The sequence below is a fragment of the Arachis hypogaea genome, chromosome 12, assembly GCF_003086295.3.
Source record: "Arachis hypogaea cultivar Tifrunner chromosome 12, arahy.Tifrunner.gnm2.J5K5, whole genome shotgun sequence".
In the NCBI taxonomy this organism is placed as follows: domain Eukaryota; kingdom Viridiplantae; phylum Streptophyta; class Magnoliopsida; order Fabales; family Fabaceae; genus Arachis; species Arachis hypogaea.
The window spans coordinates 13,637,920-13,654,498 of NC_092047.1; the positions used below are offsets into that span (position 1 = coordinate 13,637,920).

General features: G+C 34.2%; 2 protein-coding genes and 1 pseudogene across 2 annotated transcripts; all 3 read left to right on the forward strand.

Moving 5' to 3' along the window:
* Window positions 1-1,871: 1,871 nt before the first annotated feature.
* Window positions 1,872-7,959, forward strand: LOC112726925 (serine/threonine-protein kinase Nek4). The gene is made up of 15 exons (XM_025776500.3): window positions 1,872-2,004; window positions 2,159-2,294; window positions 2,471-2,537; window positions 3,084-3,149; window positions 3,459-3,505; window positions 3,620-3,665; window positions 3,781-3,861; window positions 3,954-3,996; window positions 4,270-4,319; window positions 4,439-4,520; window positions 4,642-4,691; window positions 5,221-5,294; window positions 5,741-5,792; window positions 6,370-6,828; window positions 7,030-7,959. Exons 2-15 carry the CDS (start codon window positions 2,209-2,211, stop codon window positions 7,672-7,674), a joined length of 1,848 nt encoding a protein of 615 aa, XP_025632285.1. The 5' UTR covers window positions 1,872-2,004; window positions 2,159-2,208; the 3' UTR covers window positions 7,675-7,959.
* A 1,948-nt stretch (window positions 7,960-9,907) lies between these two features.
* LOC112726927 (uncharacterized) lies at window positions 9,908-15,786 on the forward strand (annotated as a pseudogene).
* LOC112726926 (serine/threonine-protein phosphatase 7 long form homolog) lies at window positions 10,514-13,736 on the forward strand. The gene is made up of 4 exons (XM_025776501.3): window positions 10,514-11,163; window positions 11,623-12,365; window positions 12,460-12,547; window positions 12,643-13,736. The coding sequence occupies exons 1-4, from the start codon at window positions 11,095-11,097 to the stop codon at window positions 13,345-13,347; spliced, it is 1,605 nt and encodes a 534-aa protein (XP_025632286.1). The 5' UTR covers window positions 10,514-11,094; the 3' UTR covers window positions 13,348-13,736.
* Window positions 15,787-16,579: the final 793 nt, after the last annotated feature.

Consider the following 16,579-nt stretch of genomic DNA (forward strand, 5'->3'; position numbering starts at 1 on the left):
ATGAACAATGGCAATATTGAGAGAGAGCGGCAAAAGAAAAGATTGGAATTTTGGAATCAAAGAAAGAAAGAAGCAAAAGTGAGAAGAGGGCAATAATTGAAATTCAAAAATGGTAGGAAGAGGACAAGAATGGAAGTTGGTCAAAGCATGCGTCAATTTTCTTAAAGTGTCATTCAGGAAAAGGACTCAACAAGGACACAAAAATTAAAATAATCCCAAGACTGAAGTTGTTATGTCTTGATGATGATATAATAAATAAATAACTTTGACTAAAATTGTTCAATTCAAATTTCACTTTAATGTATTGTAATATTGTTAGTATAGAATGCTATTAAGATTATTTGACTTTAACTCAAAAAATTATATAAAAAGAAAATATTTCTCTTTCTTTATTTTTAAGTGTACTTTTTTGCAAAAATACATATCAAAAATCTAATGCACTTTTAATTAAAGTAAGTATATATGGGTATAATTAGAGGAAAAAATGAACATTTTTCAATCTAATTAAATGATAAATAATTTTATATAATTGTTTAAAAGTATAACATTTAAAAAAATAATACTCACATGCAGTTATTTTTATGTGAAATTAATAGTTGATAATCGTTAAATAATAATTTAATGAAACATGTCAAATTATCTAACGATTTTTAAGTTTTAACTAATAATTTCACATAATAATAACTAATAATTTTTAGCTTTGATTCCGATGAACTGTGAGCAGAATATGATAGGGGGTATAAGAAAACATTATTATTAGTTAGATATCTTGCCATTTCTCTATGAACGAATTTGAAACTAGTCAAGACATAGAAATCAGTGATTGACAATGTGAAAAAAAAGTTAAGTATGTGAAAAAGCAAAGTCTCTCATAAAATGTGTAAACTAGTTCTCATTAAATTTGTTTTTAATAACTTGCCTATTTACTATATCAACTTGTACAAAATACTTAAAGCAGTAGCGAAAAAGTTGATTTCCTTATAGAAACTATTCTTATAAAGTAAAGAGGATGAGAGGAACGTGATGCCTCTAGTGAGATGGAAAATTGTTCAATCCCAAAAAAAGATAGGTGGGTTAGGAGTTGGTGATGCAGTGATTCGGAATACAACTCTCTATTCAAGTGGTGGTGGAAGTTTTCGAAAGAGGATTGCCAATTATGGAAAAGAATTGTATGCTCCTGTAATAACATGAGTCCTTTTAAGATGATTTGTGGTCAGCCGATACCTACAAAAAGTGGTCCGTAGAATGATATCTGCCAGTTACAAATTAGAGAGTCACAAGTGAGAGAGAAGATGATTCGAGAATTGTCTATGGAACTAGGAGATTGCAGGATGATACGATTTTGGGAGGACAACTAGTTATTGAGTGGTGTGCTAAAAGATACATTTTCAAAATTTTTGTCGGTCTCAAATTTTAGAGGATCTGTTATAAGAGATTATGGATTATAGGATGGGTTAGAGTGAATATGAAATTTTCAATGACAGAAAGAGTTATTTCAGTGGGAGTTAAAATTAATAAACTAACTTCATGAGGTTTACAAACAATTGAGAGAGAAGATAGAATGATTTGAAAATTTGATAAAAAATATATTTATTCAACTAACTTTCTTACAAGCGATTTGGTGGTGAATTTTATAGGTATTAATGACAATGTCAGAAATGATTAGAAATTATTTTTTGATTATTTTTAGATTTATAAATTGTTTGTTTACTTTTTGCTCTATTTTATTGTGTTAATTTTTTTTTACTTTAAAATAAAAAAGAAAAAATTATATACGGATTTTCACCTCTTAAACTTAGTCTCTATTAAATTATTTCTTTTATATTTTATCCATAACTTAAATGTTAAATTGTTAATTAAAATTTCCTAATAAAATATTAAAGCCACGGGTACTCTGTGTTCTTCATTACTCATAAGCTACTTTGCCACCACCAAAACAAAACAAAGCTCCACTTTCACTTCCTCTTTATCACCTTTATCCTCAGCTATCTCTTCCATTTTTGGGTATTTTCTTTTAGTCTTCTTCTTTTATTTATTTATTTTGTTAAATGTGATCACTTTTTTGTTTTTATTTTCGTTTTCAAAGTATGTAATGTAAGTGCATATGTTGTGTTTGTGGAAATGACTGAGCTTAATGTTGTTGTCACTGTTTTTTCAGCAATGAAGTTTGAACCTTTGAAGTGTTGATTTTCTCATTTCACAGAAAAAATGGAGAAGTATGAGATTCTTCAACAGATTGGCAAAGGTTCCTTTGGTTCTGCTCTTCTTGTTAGGCACAGACATGAAAACAGAAAGTAATGTTCATTACTATAACTGTGGTTCAACATATCTTTCTTTTTCTCTATCTTTGAAATAATTTTCAAGCTTCTTCTATAAAATATGTATGAACTATGAACTAATGTGTAATGTTTGACTATAATGTGATATTTATAAATTAGTTTTAATTTATTTATATTTGTTTCCATTTAAGGTATGTACTCAAGAAGATCAAACTTGCTCGCCAAACTGACAGAACTCGTAGATCTGCTCATCAAGAGGTAACATTCTCATTTTTATTTCTATGGTTTATGGTTTTGCCACTTTTGTTTGTTTGTTTGTGGATTTTGAATTTGATGAATAGTTCATTTATGTTGTTTAGAATGATACATTTTTTACTTGTTGAGCTTTAAGATGAGTTTTATTTGTTTAATATCTCATTTGAAATTTTAATGTACCTTATCTGGTTTCCTTTTATATGTCACTGTCGGTTTCTGGGGTTTAGGGTTTTCCTTTGATATCACATTTGAATTTTAATGTCATGTAGTCCCTTCGTTTTCTTTTATCTGTCATTGTTATTTTTTGGCACATCATTGGTATATTTGGATAAATTGATATAATGATGTACTCAAAAATGATGCTGACGGTTAAAAGCAAGTAAAGAGTATATTGAGAGTGCAATTCTTTATATTTGTTGGTTTATAGTTGTGTTTTTAAAAGGTGAAAAGATATACTTATGTTGTTCCTCTTTTTGGGGTGTACTAATACTTTTTGTTGTTTCACTAATTATTAAATTGTGCATGCTTTGTTGATTTCTTGTTTTGCAGATGGAACTCGTCTCTAAAGTTCGAAATCCATTTATCGTGGAATATAAAGATTCCTGGGTAGAAAAGGTCAGGCTTTTGTTATTATTTCTTTTTAAAAAAATAATTTTTGGAAAAGAAATTCAAATCTTTCTAAGTTAGTTGTCTATTGTCTTTTTTGTTTATTTTACTTAAAAGAGTTCCAAGAATGAAGATTTTAACATAAAAAAATTCAATGGTGAGGGTACTTATTTCGTTTCAAATGCTGATTTTATATCATACTAATGAGTATTGATGATTTCGTTAATTGAACTAAATTTTATAACACAGAACATAGTTATATAATTCTTGATTGATTTTATGATTCTGAAATTGGCAAGTTGGTACCTTCACTTCCAGGGTTGTTTTGTATGTATCATCATCGGCTATTGTGAAGGCGGAGATATGTAAGTACTGGTTATTGTCAAATTCCTGAGGAACTATGAATATTTATGCAGACACTACTTTTATCTTTCAATTGTTAATAATGCAGTCTTTCTTTGGTTTCTATGTTGTGACAGGGCTGAAGCTATAAGAAAGTCTAATGGTATTCATTTTTCCGAAGAGGTTGGTCGCTCATTGTGACTTCTTTTACTTACAAGCCTGGTGAATGGTTCATTCGTATGCAAATAACTTTTTGGAACTTAATTTTTAACACGTTCTTGTCAACTTCGGCATACAGAAGCTTTGTAAGTGGCTTGTTCAACTGCTGATGGCACTTGATTACTTGCATACGAATCATATTCTGCACCGTGATGTCAAGGTGAATGATGAATCCTATAAGTTCAGTCACGCTGCTAGTTATATGAAATCATTGAGCAACCGTGTTGATATTTTTCTCCACATCTGTTGCAGTGTTCAAATATATTCTTGACAAAAGATCAAGATATACGTCTAGGTAATTGATTTCTTCATTCTTTTGACTTCACATGGCATTTAGTCTCGACATCTCTATCTCCGAGCCTTCTTCTGGTATATCTGTTGAGAAAATTGATCAGAGAATAATGAGGACTAAGAGAAAAGTATAAACCGAAATTTCCCTAAAAGGTGGAAAATGTTCTGTCATGCATTTGGTGTTAAACCTTATAAAAGTAAAAAACTTTTTAACTATCTACTTATCGACTAATATCTCTACTAATGTCCTATCTTATGTTATGTGTGCTGGATGCAGGTGACTTTGGTCTTGCTAAAATGTTGACATGTGATGATCTTGCTTCCTCGGTGAGTGTTATGACCAAGCCATTCTTTTTGTTCACTAGTTTGGTGTATACTTTGATCCTTTTTTTTTTCTTTTTCAAAAAAAAAAAGGGATCTCATTACTGTTCTTGCACTACAATTAGGTTGTCGGGACTCCAAGTTATATGTGTCCGGAGCTTCTTGCTGATATACCTTATGGCTCTAAGTCAGATATCTGGTCTTTAGGTAACATACATTTGTTTTATTCTCATGAGAGATCACATAGACTTATTTACTCTTTTATTCACTTCTTTCTGCATTTCTTTTTCAATCGAAATTGACATTGGTGATAACTTATATTTTTCAGGATGCTGTGTTTATGAAATGGCTGCACATAAGCCAGCTTTCAAAGCTCTTGTAAGTAACTATCTGATCCTGGTAGATATTCACTATTTTATTCCTCTCCTAACAGAACATTACTCAAATTTGTTTATCCTGAGAAGGGAAATTTGGTGGGGGTATAGTAATTAATTTGAAGAGTAAACCCTCTATCAGATTCTTGGTAGAAAATATGGAGGACAAAGTTGTCATTTGGGATTTAAAAATGACAAGTTTGTCCCCTCACCATTTGAAAATCATGACAAAATGGTGAGAGGCAAATTGATTGTTAAGAAAATGGTGTGGGGGGATTTGTCATTTTTAAAACCTAGGACTATTTTGTCCTCCATGTTTTTTTGTTATGGACGAAACTGAGGATTTACTCTAATTTGCAAATCATCAAATATTGTGTTGTTTCATAAATTAATGTCCTGTTATGTCTGGGAATTTTCATTTTGGTAATCATCTTGCTCATTCAAGAAGGTAATTTTCATTTATGATGTTTGGACCATAAAATAGTTCACTATAATATTTTTTATTTTTTATTTTTTGTCTTCTATCTGAGCAGGATATGCAAACATTGATTAATAAAATAAACAAGTCTTTAGTGGCTCCACTACCAACCATGTATTCCAGTCCATTGTGAGATCTCTATTTCCTAAAATATCTAAGCTCTTTATGCACGCTATATTTCTTTTACTTGTATTCTATTTAACTATTATGCTTTTGTATTCTCTTTTGCTGATATCCTACAATCAAACTTCAAGCTGTTGTGGATTAGAATTTGAGTTTTCTAATTTGTATAAAGCATGTCTACAGCATTCAATTTATTTGATATTACCTTTCATTAAAAATTAACTGATGATATGGAATTTACTTTGCCATTATACATTTTGGAATGTTATGTTTAGTTTAGTTACAAGCAATCTTATTTTGTTGAATTCTTGATGAACTTCAAGAGCTAGGTAGATACATAGAATTGACTTGCATTTTGCTTTTAATCTTGTAATTTACAATCATTATTTACCACTTGTTTTGTTTACATGATTTGAGTAACTTACAATGACAATTTATATTTCTTCTTCAAGTCGAGGGCTTGTCAAGAGTATGCTGCGGAAAAATCCAGAGCTTAGGCCAAGTGTATGTTTACTGCCTTGACTTCTTAACTGTTACTTTTCATCTTTTAAACTTCGTATTAACAAGCTGATTGTTTTCCTCCTCATCATCATTTTTGACATCAGCCATCAACATCACTTGAATTCTCACATTCGTTTTATAAAGCTTAGGAAAGGATTGTACATGATAATTTGAGGTTTTAATGCTAAACATTCAGGTTTAAAAGATGTCCTACATACATTTCATGAAATGCACTACTATATTTTGTGATATTGTTCATTCCTTGTTTATGCACATTCTACTTAGTTGACTACTTAATTTTATTTTGATGTAATTCAAGGTTAAATTTCTCTCATCCCTGTAGTTTTGTTCAATTTTTTTGTTAGGTCCTATAATTTGGAAGTTTGTAATCAAGTTTCTAAATTGTATAAAATTTTTTATATTGATTTTTGTAATTTTAACATTTCTAGTTGAGTCCCTAAAGTAGTATAATTTACACATTTTTTCTAAATACAAAGACTTGATCTGAGTTAAGTTATAGGGACCTTCAGAGTAATTAAACCTATATTTGATACAAATTAACCGTAGTTTATTTTATCAGGCTGCAGAGTTACTAAATCATCCACATCTTCAGCCTTATATTCACAAAATTCACCTGAAACTCAATACCCCAAGAAGAAGTACTTTTCCCTTCCAGTGGCATGATTCGAGTTACTTAAGGAGAAACCGCTTTTTCGAGCCAGAATCTGTTTCTACTATTTCAGACAGACACAAAAGATTATCCTTTAGCAATGACAGAGCTTTGAATCCTAGTATTTCTGGAACTGAAGTAGGTTCTCTCTGTTCTGCTCAAAGAGCACAAGGATCCTTCACTTATTCAAAAGAGAGATTGTATGATCTTTCTGTTGGTTGTGTCCGGGAAGAGTTGAATGCTAACAAGTCGAAAGCAGCAAAGTTCTCAGCTTTCGACAGGACACCAAGATCGCAAGCAGGGAAGATTTCCACCCCGAGACGGCCGATAATACCGTCGATATCACATACTAGCTCCAAGCGTGATTCAGTAAGTTTCAAAGCATGCTTACAATTTATGGAACCAAATTGAACCTTGACTGTTGACTCTATTTGTTCTCCATGCTTTTTAATTTAATCTGAACACTTATATCCAAGTCATATTATCAGGTGAAAAATTCTAAATTCTATCATCTTTTGATTTAATGTTAATGTCTTGTAGAGCTAATTTGCCATTTGCTATTGATATCAGCTTCCAGCATCTCCGGCCGCAAAGTTCGCCCCACCAACTCGTCGAGCATCTCTTCCACTTCTTACACCTTCAACTGGAGTCATGGCAACAGCTACCCCTTACAGAGCCAGCATTGGCCTTCTAAGAAGCCTGGACTCACCAGATATTTCTGTCAATGCACCACGAATCGACAAGATGGCAGAGTTCCCTCTAGCATCCTGCGAGGGCAATCATTTCTTCCCCGTTCGTGGCACCTCATCAACGTCGGCTCATTGCTCGTCTAGCTCCCCCGGTAGCGCCGAATGCTCATTCACAAAAGACAAGTGTACAGTCCAAGTTGTGGACAAGGCCAGTGTCCCTACTATTACCACTGGTGTTAATAGCACTCCAGCTCCGGTCTCTCACGGCAGTGAATGCTCTGAGCCCGGGGCAACTATTGTTTCAAGCCATTCCTCGGCTGACTCTCGTCAGCGCAGGTTCGACACCTCGTCGTACCAGCAGCGCGCGGAGGCGTTGGAAGGGTTGCTGGAGTTCAGTGCAAGGCTCCTACAGCAACAGAGGTTTGAAGAGCTTGGTGTGTTGTTGAAACCATTTGGACCTGAGAAGGTTTCACCAAGGGAAACAGCTATTTGGTTGACTAAGAGCTTCAAAGAAACTGCGGCATAAGGTTTCTTTTCTAATGCAAACTCTTATGATAATTAACCAGGGACAGTATATATTAATTAATGTAGTTCTACTTAATGACATTAGAGTTAATGGTAAGATTAGATCCTAGATCCTAATCATATATATAAGTGTAGGCACTTTCTTAGATGTAAGCACTTTTATTTGGTTATTTTGCAGTAGTAGTTTGAACTTTGAAGGTGATGATTATCTCAATCTCACCAATAGATCAAATTAACATGTTCACTTTTTCTATCTGTGAAAGAAAAAATTCACTATTTTTATGCTTGATCTCCATGCAAATAAAATAATACAACTTTTACTTACACAAAAAATAGGTGTGACGTGTGTGTAACGCCCAAAAGCACCTCTAAGAATTTCTTAAAATCTATACCTCTATAATACCTATAATAAAGTGAGTATTTTAATTATGGGAGGTGAAGTAGACACCCATGAAAGAATTAAAATGCATTAAATTGTTGAAAATCGTTAGTAGTTATTACGAAAATGTTTCGCATTAAATTGCATTATAATTTGATAAAGTATAGAGATTCAGAGACAGGATTTGTCATCTAGCACTGTTGAAACAAAGAATACCAGACCAAAGAGGGAAACAGAAACATCAACAACAAAGTCTTATGAAATTGATTAAATGAATGACGTTATTACATCTTATCATATATAAAAATCTCACCATTTTATGAGAGTCTTTTTAAGTCTTCTTTTTGTCTATAATCAATTGTTCGTCGCATCTGTTTATTATTCTCACCTCTAACTATTTGTCCATGTTTCATTTAATTCATTATTTTCATAGAATATTCTAGTAGCTTTTTTCTATTTCTACAAACCACTTTCATTATTTTTTAACAATGGGTGTCATTCTAATTTTCTTTTTCATATTCTCATTTTTTTAATCTATCGATGCACATTCCACTTGTTTCGAGGGTTACTTGAAACGGCTTAAACGTGAGGTCCAGACTCTCTGTGAGGCAATGTCCAACTATTCTTGCGCTGAGATGTCACCATTCGAAGTCTTTGTAAGGAGGTGGGGGTGATACCTGCAAGAGACTCCGATATTTAAGTTAGCAAGGATTTTTGACAGGTTTTTAGTAGTATTAGAATGTGAATATACCTGAGGAATGTCAGTGTATTTATAGTAGAGTCGATAATCATCTTTTTGGATTAGTGGATTAGTTCCACCTTTGTTGGTAAATAGGGACAGATCCAGAAATATTATTATAGGGGACCATTAACATATATAATATTAAAAAATTATGCAAAAAATTATATAATGTAAGATGTATTACAAAAATAGACCGATAGAGAATATATTTTAAGTTTAAAAAATATGTATGTACTTTTTACTAACGAAGTGGTCGATTCTTCGTATCATAAAATTCATCGATAATAGAATCTGTGTCAAATTTTTCAGCAATTTTTTCAATATAATTAAAAGACAATTAGTAAGAAATTCATCTTTCATTTTGTTTCTGAGTCATTCTTCATGATATTCATAGCTGAAAAAGATCTTTCAGTTGTAGTAGTTGAAATTGAGAGAATTAATACCAAATAAATTTAGAAAGACGATCACAAAAAAAAAAAAAGAATCCACTTTATGGGATTTAAAATTTTTTATTTAATTAAAAAATATTAGTAATAATATCTTTTTCATATTTTTTTAATAGTTACTTATTTTTTAGATATTAGAAATCATTAATATTTAGGTTGGAATGGACTTTTATTTATACTAGACTAAATATTAAATAAATTTTTAAAAAAATTAAATCATACTTAATAATTTATTACTATTAATAAAAAAAAAATCTGGGGGACTGATTCGTCTCCCGTATATCTGTCCCTGTTGGTAGATGGCTATTCCCTTTATCTTAAGAATTTGTTAGAATTTATCTTTTAGATGAGATAGAAATAGGCACATAATAGCCCTTTTTCTATTTCTACAAACAACAAACCACTTTCATTATTTTTTAACAATGGGTGTCATTCTAATTTTCTCTCTCATATCCTTATTTTTTAATCTGATGGACATAAATAATGAAAGTTAACGTAGAGAAATCGAGATTTTATTTAAATTGAAAAAGTAAATTAAATACGTAAAATATAAAATTGTAACAAGATTTAAATTGTAAAATTGTTTTTCTATTATAATTTTTTTAAAATTGTTATATTAAAAAATTTTAAAAGTTAAATTGAGATTATAAATACTATGAATTGAAAGCATTCTCATTTCGGTTAAGCTAAACTTATGTACATATTGAGTTTTGTCGCCCAATGGCAATACTCATGTTCTATACAATATAAACTTACTCTTAAGATTTAAATGGGCTTTTTTGAAAAGCAACAAAAAGAGTGAGAGACTAGACATAGTGGTTAAATAGGAGACAAAGAATTGAAGACCCAATTGGAGAAACACAAAATCCACCTTGGAGCCCAGCCCATTACTTAGAGGCCCAAACCTTGGATCACGTGAGAGTGTTCCTCTGGTATGACTCTCTGCAACTGTTTCAAACAGAAACAGGGACACGGCAATGGAAGAAGAAGAAGAAGCAGCAGCAGAAATCTTACAACTTCACGAGCTTCACCATTCCGACCTCATTCTCTTATCTTCTTCAAATCCAACTTCAACTAATGCTTCTTCTTCTTCTTCATTCGATGAGGACCTTCTTCGCAAAACGAGCTCAGTAATGGAAGCCCTAGGGCCCATGGGCCCAGGCCTGTTGGCCGTTACGGGCGTCCCCAACGCCTCCGAGCTCCGCTCCGAACTTCTCCGTCTTGCTCCCAAGCTCGCCCTTCTCCACCGCGACACACGTAAACGTGTTCTCAAGGTGCTGAAAATGTTTATTTTTTAATTTCAAGTAGAAACAAATCTAAATCAATTTCTATAATAAATAACCTTGCACTGAAGGACGATTCAGAAAAATGCAGTGCCATATGTTGATTGAGTTTGGAAAAATCGAAATGTTCATTAATTAGTGGGTTTTTAGTTTTTGCATATATAAAATAAATTAAATTGCATACGTATGGGTCCTTTTTTTGTTACTAAGTAAATCGCGGGAGGTAGACGCGTTTTAATGTGTGTCCAATAAACTCGGCCACCTGTAACGATTCTAGCTCAAATTTGTTATGCTCATTTACACGTAAATCGAAGCATGTTACCCCGATTTATTGAACAAATGGAAATACCTAAAGGAATGCCACAATTCTCACACATTATAAAGAGGGACTGCAACAAATTTTGAAGGTCACTATCAATTATCAAAACCCTTGGTCAGCCGCTATTGAAGAAGAGAGACCACCATTGTGGAGAAGAAGCGTGGAAATTGGAGGGAGAGAAGAGAAGAATCGCTGCTGTTGAAAGGAAAAGGGTGTTGGTTCTCACAGAAAAGAAGTCAAAACAGTCAGAAAATGGGCGAAGCAGATCAGCTATATCGACTAAACGGCATTGCTCATATTGCAGGATACATTGACAAAGAGGTTTGTTGAAAATTTTTGCTTTAGTTACGTAATTTTAGCATTTTGTTTTCTAATTTCATCATTAGAATATATTATACTGAAACAGGATAAATGTAGGTTTTTAGTAGAATATTTGTTGACTAATTTAGAATCTCTAATTAGGATTTTGTGTGAATGTTAAATTGTTGGATTCTAGCAGTAGAGAAACTGGAACTCTTTTTAGTGGCAGGATGCATTTACGAAGAGGTTGCTCGAATTTGTTCTTCATTTTTAAGTGATTTTTGCAGATTCATTTGTGTAGTTAAATTTATCGTCTATGTTAGTTGATTCTATATATTATATTGAAATAGGATGAAGTAGGTTTTTGGTAAATTATTGTTGGTCAATAACTACTCTTGTTAGTTTAAATAAATTTGTTCAAATAATCATGAGTGTATTACGGTGATTGTCGAGTTCCAATTTGTTTTTGTTTTTTCTCAGCCAACCCGTTGCATTTCAAGTGTTCGTCGGCAGCAAAATATGAAATTGCATGATCGTGTCATCCCCTACCTGAAGGTTGCTGGTCTAGAGCAGGTGGCAAGGCTTAATGCACATTGGTTTAAGCTTGATGAGCCTCTCATTAGTGCATTTGTTGAGCGTTGGCGTCCGGAGACGCACACATTTCATATGCCGTTTGGCGAGTGTACGGTCACTTTACAGGACGTTTCATACCAGCTCGGTCTTCCGATTGATGGCGAGGCAGTCAGTGGATGCCTTTCTGATTTTGAGCAGCTTATGGAGGGTGGGAAACCATCATGGACTTGGTTCCAGGAGCTGTTTGGTGAGCTTCCTCCTGTCAAGTGTATCAATAAGTTTACTGTGACATACAAGTGGTTCCAAACGAGGTTTGAGGTGCTTCCAGATAATGCGTCGGAGGATACGGTTAGGATGTATGCTCGGGCCTATATTATGGTGCTACTATCATCCCAGCTGTTTGGAGACAAATCTGGGACTCGAGTTCACATCCGGTGGTTGCCTTTCGTTGCTCGCTTAGAGGAGTTGGGCCGATATAGTTGGGGATCATCTACATTAGCATGGTTGTACCGTTGCTTGTGCCGTGTTGCTAACCGCAATGTGGTTAAGCTCGCTGGTCCATTAACATTGCTCCAATCTTGGATTTTCTGGCGTTTCCCCACATTGCGGCCTCATGGGTTCAACACGTTCACTTGGCCATTGGCGTCAAGGTAATAATGATTAAATACTATTTGTATTTTGTTTTGTTGTTTCCTCTTATGCTTTGTTACAGTATTTTAAATGCCAATTGAATTGCATTTTTAGGTGGGCGAAGTATATTCCTTCACTTGACCAGAGATCCCCTCGAGTGTTGCAGTTGAGGCTCAAGCTCGATAAGTTGAGACCCGATGATGTAAGTGGATGTTAGGTTTTAAGTTATTACCTCAAATTTTATTCCCTAAATATTATAGTAAGTTACTTAGGTTGACATGATAAACCTTTTTCCAGTTTCTGTGGATACCATATGCTGTGCCTGATGTACTTGAGATTGCGGCGGGGGATGCCCTGGACCAGAGACACCAGGTTTTATGGAGGTCGACGACATCTTTGATATACTTTGCCGTTATTGAGTGGCATCAAGTGGATCGGGTTTTGCCACAGCTCGGTGGGGTCCAACATCGGCCGCACAAGGCCCTTGACATAGATTCTCTTATGGCAAAGGATGGTAGAGGAGGAGACCGGTGGTTCCCCAATGTCTTTGCCACCTGGCACCAACATTGGAACAATAGGTTTGATAATGTGCTCCGTTTTCAAATTGTTCCTAACCCAGGCCCATCAGTAGATTACCTCAATTGGTGGTTCAGGATAGCTCGGAGGTTCCTTTCACCAGAACACTTACTTGTAGATCCTAGGGTAGCTGGGATTCCTCAGGATGCAAGACCAAGAGGCGAGAGGGCTGCCCCCGCGATGGTGGAGGCCCCGGATGTCCCCGATAGGCGTAGCATTGAGCGTCGTGCACGTGTTGGCACTCGTACATCTCAGCGCAACTATGGTGGACGACAACCTCGAAGAGGGAGAGGAGGCGGCAGAGTTGGGAGAAGAGGTGAGCTAGGCAGCAATGAAGGCAGAGGTGATGGAGGAGGAGGGGGAAGTGGTTCTGGAGGTAGCTATATGCTGGGTTCGAGTTGCCAGGATCCCGTATGTAGTAATTGACTCAAACTTTTGCTCAGGAACGCCAATTGTTCGTAGCACATCCGTCAAAGGGATTGATGGTTCCACAAAGACAGCTATTGGACCTTGCTACAAAAAGTTGTTCCCTCTCTAGTTTCCTTAATTTTACTTTTGTGGTGAATCGCAGCAAAAAAAAAAAAACTCAAAACATTATGATTCAAGTTTACTTCTAAGTGTGTCTAGCTCAATTAAGGTTATGCTGCAATAGTATGCAACTTCTCTTTTTTATATTTAGAGTGAAAAATCGTTTCTGGAAATTGGGGTTAATAATTCGTTCAGTAATTGCCACATGATGTTGGGTTTACAGAAAAAAGCTAGGAATCCTTTTACCTGTGTCGATTTATTAAAGCAATTTGTTTATTGTTGGGTCATGTGTTTATCTTAAAATCTATAAACCCTCTTGCCTGTAGCGATTTATGTGTAACAGGATGGTAAGGTTTATTAAGACTCATGGCAGGCCTTCAAGTATCACAGGTTTGTTCAACAATCGCTATTATGGAGTAAATGGGCATTCGAATTTTGAGCTGGAATCTCTACAGGTTATTGGATTTATTGAACAACGCTAAAACTCCACCTGTAGCAATTTTCATAATAATGATAATAAAAGTCATATACGTATGTGTTTTCTGATTAGAAGAATCTAGTAAGTGGGTATTTAATTTATTTTATTTATGTAAAAATTACTTGGGGAAAATGAAAGCTACTAAGTTTTTCATTATGCATAAATTTAGATTGAGAATTTTTACTCTGATAATTGCTAAATCGAAGTCTTGATATATTTTGAACTGTGATGATTTGAAGGAAAAAAGAATGCAATTGTTATATAGTTTGATTAATGTCATTATTGCGTCTATGGCTTGTGAAATTTGTTTAGGTAATATCGAAAAATTTTCAGTATGCATAAATCTGAATGGAGTTAGGCTTACAATTAGCTTATTCATATTTTGAGTGTGCTCATTGTGATTGCATTGCATGCTCTTTTTAGGAACACAACTTGGGCAGTGATGTTCCTTTGAGAAATCCAGATAGGAGTGTGTCCTCCTTTGCTATGAATCTCAAATATGCCAAAGCTCCGGAAGCATTGACCACAACTGATCAATTACATTCCGAAGCGTATCCTCATGATGTCGAGGAAGCATCCGCAGAATGTAATGATATGGAGTTTAAGAATCTAAGGAGTACTTTCAAAGAGTTAGGGCTTTGCATGATGGAGGTGGGACTTTGCCTTGCTCGAATATGTGACAAGGCTATCGGGAGCAACGAGTTGGAGCAGAGCCTCTTGGAATCCTGTGCAGCGAAGGGGCGGCTTATACATTACCATTCGCGTTTGGACAGCTTCCTCCTGAAAGGAGTTGAGAAGACCGGCGCGGCAGGTAAAAGAAAAGCTAAAAATAACAAGAGGGACCAGGGTAGCTGCGTTATGAATGTGCAGAAATCATTACAAGGATCATCAGAGTCGAATTCAATTGCTCGTGATGATCATAATTCATGTGGAATTCATTCAAATTTGTGGCAGCAGTGGCATTATGATTATGGTATATTCACTGTTCTAACAGCTCCTTTCTTTCTTTGGTCATCATATTCGGATCCAGCCAAAACAGAACATGTATTTGCTAATTCATGTTTTGATGAATGTCCATGCCAACCGGGCATAGCTGCTTGCAAATTTATGATCCAAATAAGAAGAGGATCTTCATGGTGAAGGCCCCTCCTGACAGTTTCATTATTCAGGTCGGGGAATCTGCTGATATAATCTCTAAGGGGAAGCTTCGCGCAACCTTGCATGCCGTTCATAGGCCTGTGAAGTTTAACAATTTGAGCAGGGAAACTTTTGTTGTGTTTCTGCAGCCTGCATGGACCAAAACATTATCTACTGCAGATTATTCTCATGCAAAGTTGATGAAGGAATATAATGATGATGATGATGATGATGATGAACAGGTTGGGGAGGATAGATATAAACAACTGAGCTACGAATTTAAGAAAATCGTCCCCCCACTTTCATCGAGGTTGAAGGATGGGATGACTTTTGCTGAGTTCTCGCGCGAGACAACAAAGCAGTATTATGGTGGTAGTGGCTTGCAATCAAACAAATGATGGTTTCTGGTTTTCATCAATGCATACCATCTGAAAAAAGTTGATAGATTTTGGGGAAGTTAACATTTTATTCTTCATGAATTTCAGTAATTTTTTCAAAAGAATTTTCACAAATTTGCAGAGAGTTAAACAATAGAGGACTGAATATCATTTAAGAGAATGGCGATGAAATTGGGGAGTTGCATAGGTTAACACATATAAAACTATATTTCTGTTAATTTTTGTATGGATCTCTAGAAGAATAATTGCTTCTTTTACAGAAATCAGCATAAGAATGACCTTATCCTGCAAGTAAATTAATGGTTTATTTTCTTGAATTTCTAATATGTTTGCATTGCAAGGTTCTAGGCTTCTAGCCCATTCTCTATTTCTCTTGAATTGACTCCAAAGCTTAAGCTTAATAAAAGTCCTACTTATATAAACTTTATTGGTTAGCGATAAACTAAAATGGAACTCAGTATTGCGGCAGATTAGTCTTTAACCTGCCAAGTTGAGAAATATTGTGGGAATAAAAAAAGAATATAAATACAAGAGTATCCTTATTGGCCATATTTTATCCTTCTCTTTGGACACAAGTTTGTTTTTGCCATTGGCATAGAAATGAACACTAATAATGCTATCATATGTTATTTATTAGGGTGATTTAATGGCCTAAATCTTAACATAACTTTACATTAATAACTTCTATTAAATTTATACTATTTATCAAAGTTTGGAAGATTAGACTAGTAATTGAATTAGTAAAACTAGAGTTTCAAAGTTTAAAAATTCAACTAAAGTATAATTAGAGTTGAACGGTATAAAATAAAATAATATATTTATATATTAATATATATTCTCATAAAAATTAACCTTTTTTTAAAAAAAAAATTTAGCTGTTTTTCCATAATAAAAAAATTCTGTTCAACTAATTTATTAGTTTTTGACCAATTTTTTAATCGGTTTTTTAATCTGAACCAAATCGACCAGGTGATTATGTTCTGATTAATCCGGTTCAATTTGATTTTCAGAACAATCCTATTTATTTAATCATTGAAAATAAATGTGCATGTATATGCTGGGTATGTGGAGGGGCCATCTTCACCTTTGGTAAATGAAGAAGACAAAGAGAGATACG

Excerpts from the sequence above, each read along its gene's own strand:
- LOC112726925 (XM_025776500.3), top strand. The coding sequence starts at position 2,209 with ATGGAGAAGTATGAGATTCTTCAACAGATTGGCAAAGGTTCCTTTGGT. Across the intron at positions 2,538-3,083 it reads GTAGATCTGCTCATCAAGAG|ATGGAACTCGTCTCTAAAGT; the intron begins GTAACATTCTCA and ends CTTGTTTTGCAG. Across the intron at positions 4,521-4,641 it reads GTCAGATATCTGGTCTTTAG|GATGCTGTGTTTATGAAATG; the intron begins GTAACATACATT and ends TATATTTTTCAG.
- LOC112726926 (XM_025776501.3), top strand. The coding sequence starts at position 11,095 with ATGGGCGAAGCAGATCAGCTATATCGACTAAACGGCATTGCTCATATT. Across the intron at positions 11,164-11,622 it reads CAGGATACATTGACAAAGAG|CCAACCCGTTGCATTTCAAG; the intron begins GTTTGTTGAAAA and ends GTTTTTTCTCAG. Across the intron at positions 12,548-12,642 it reads ATAAGTTGAGACCCGATGAT|TTTCTGTGGATACCATATGC; the intron begins GTAAGTGGATGT and ends ACCTTTTTCCAG.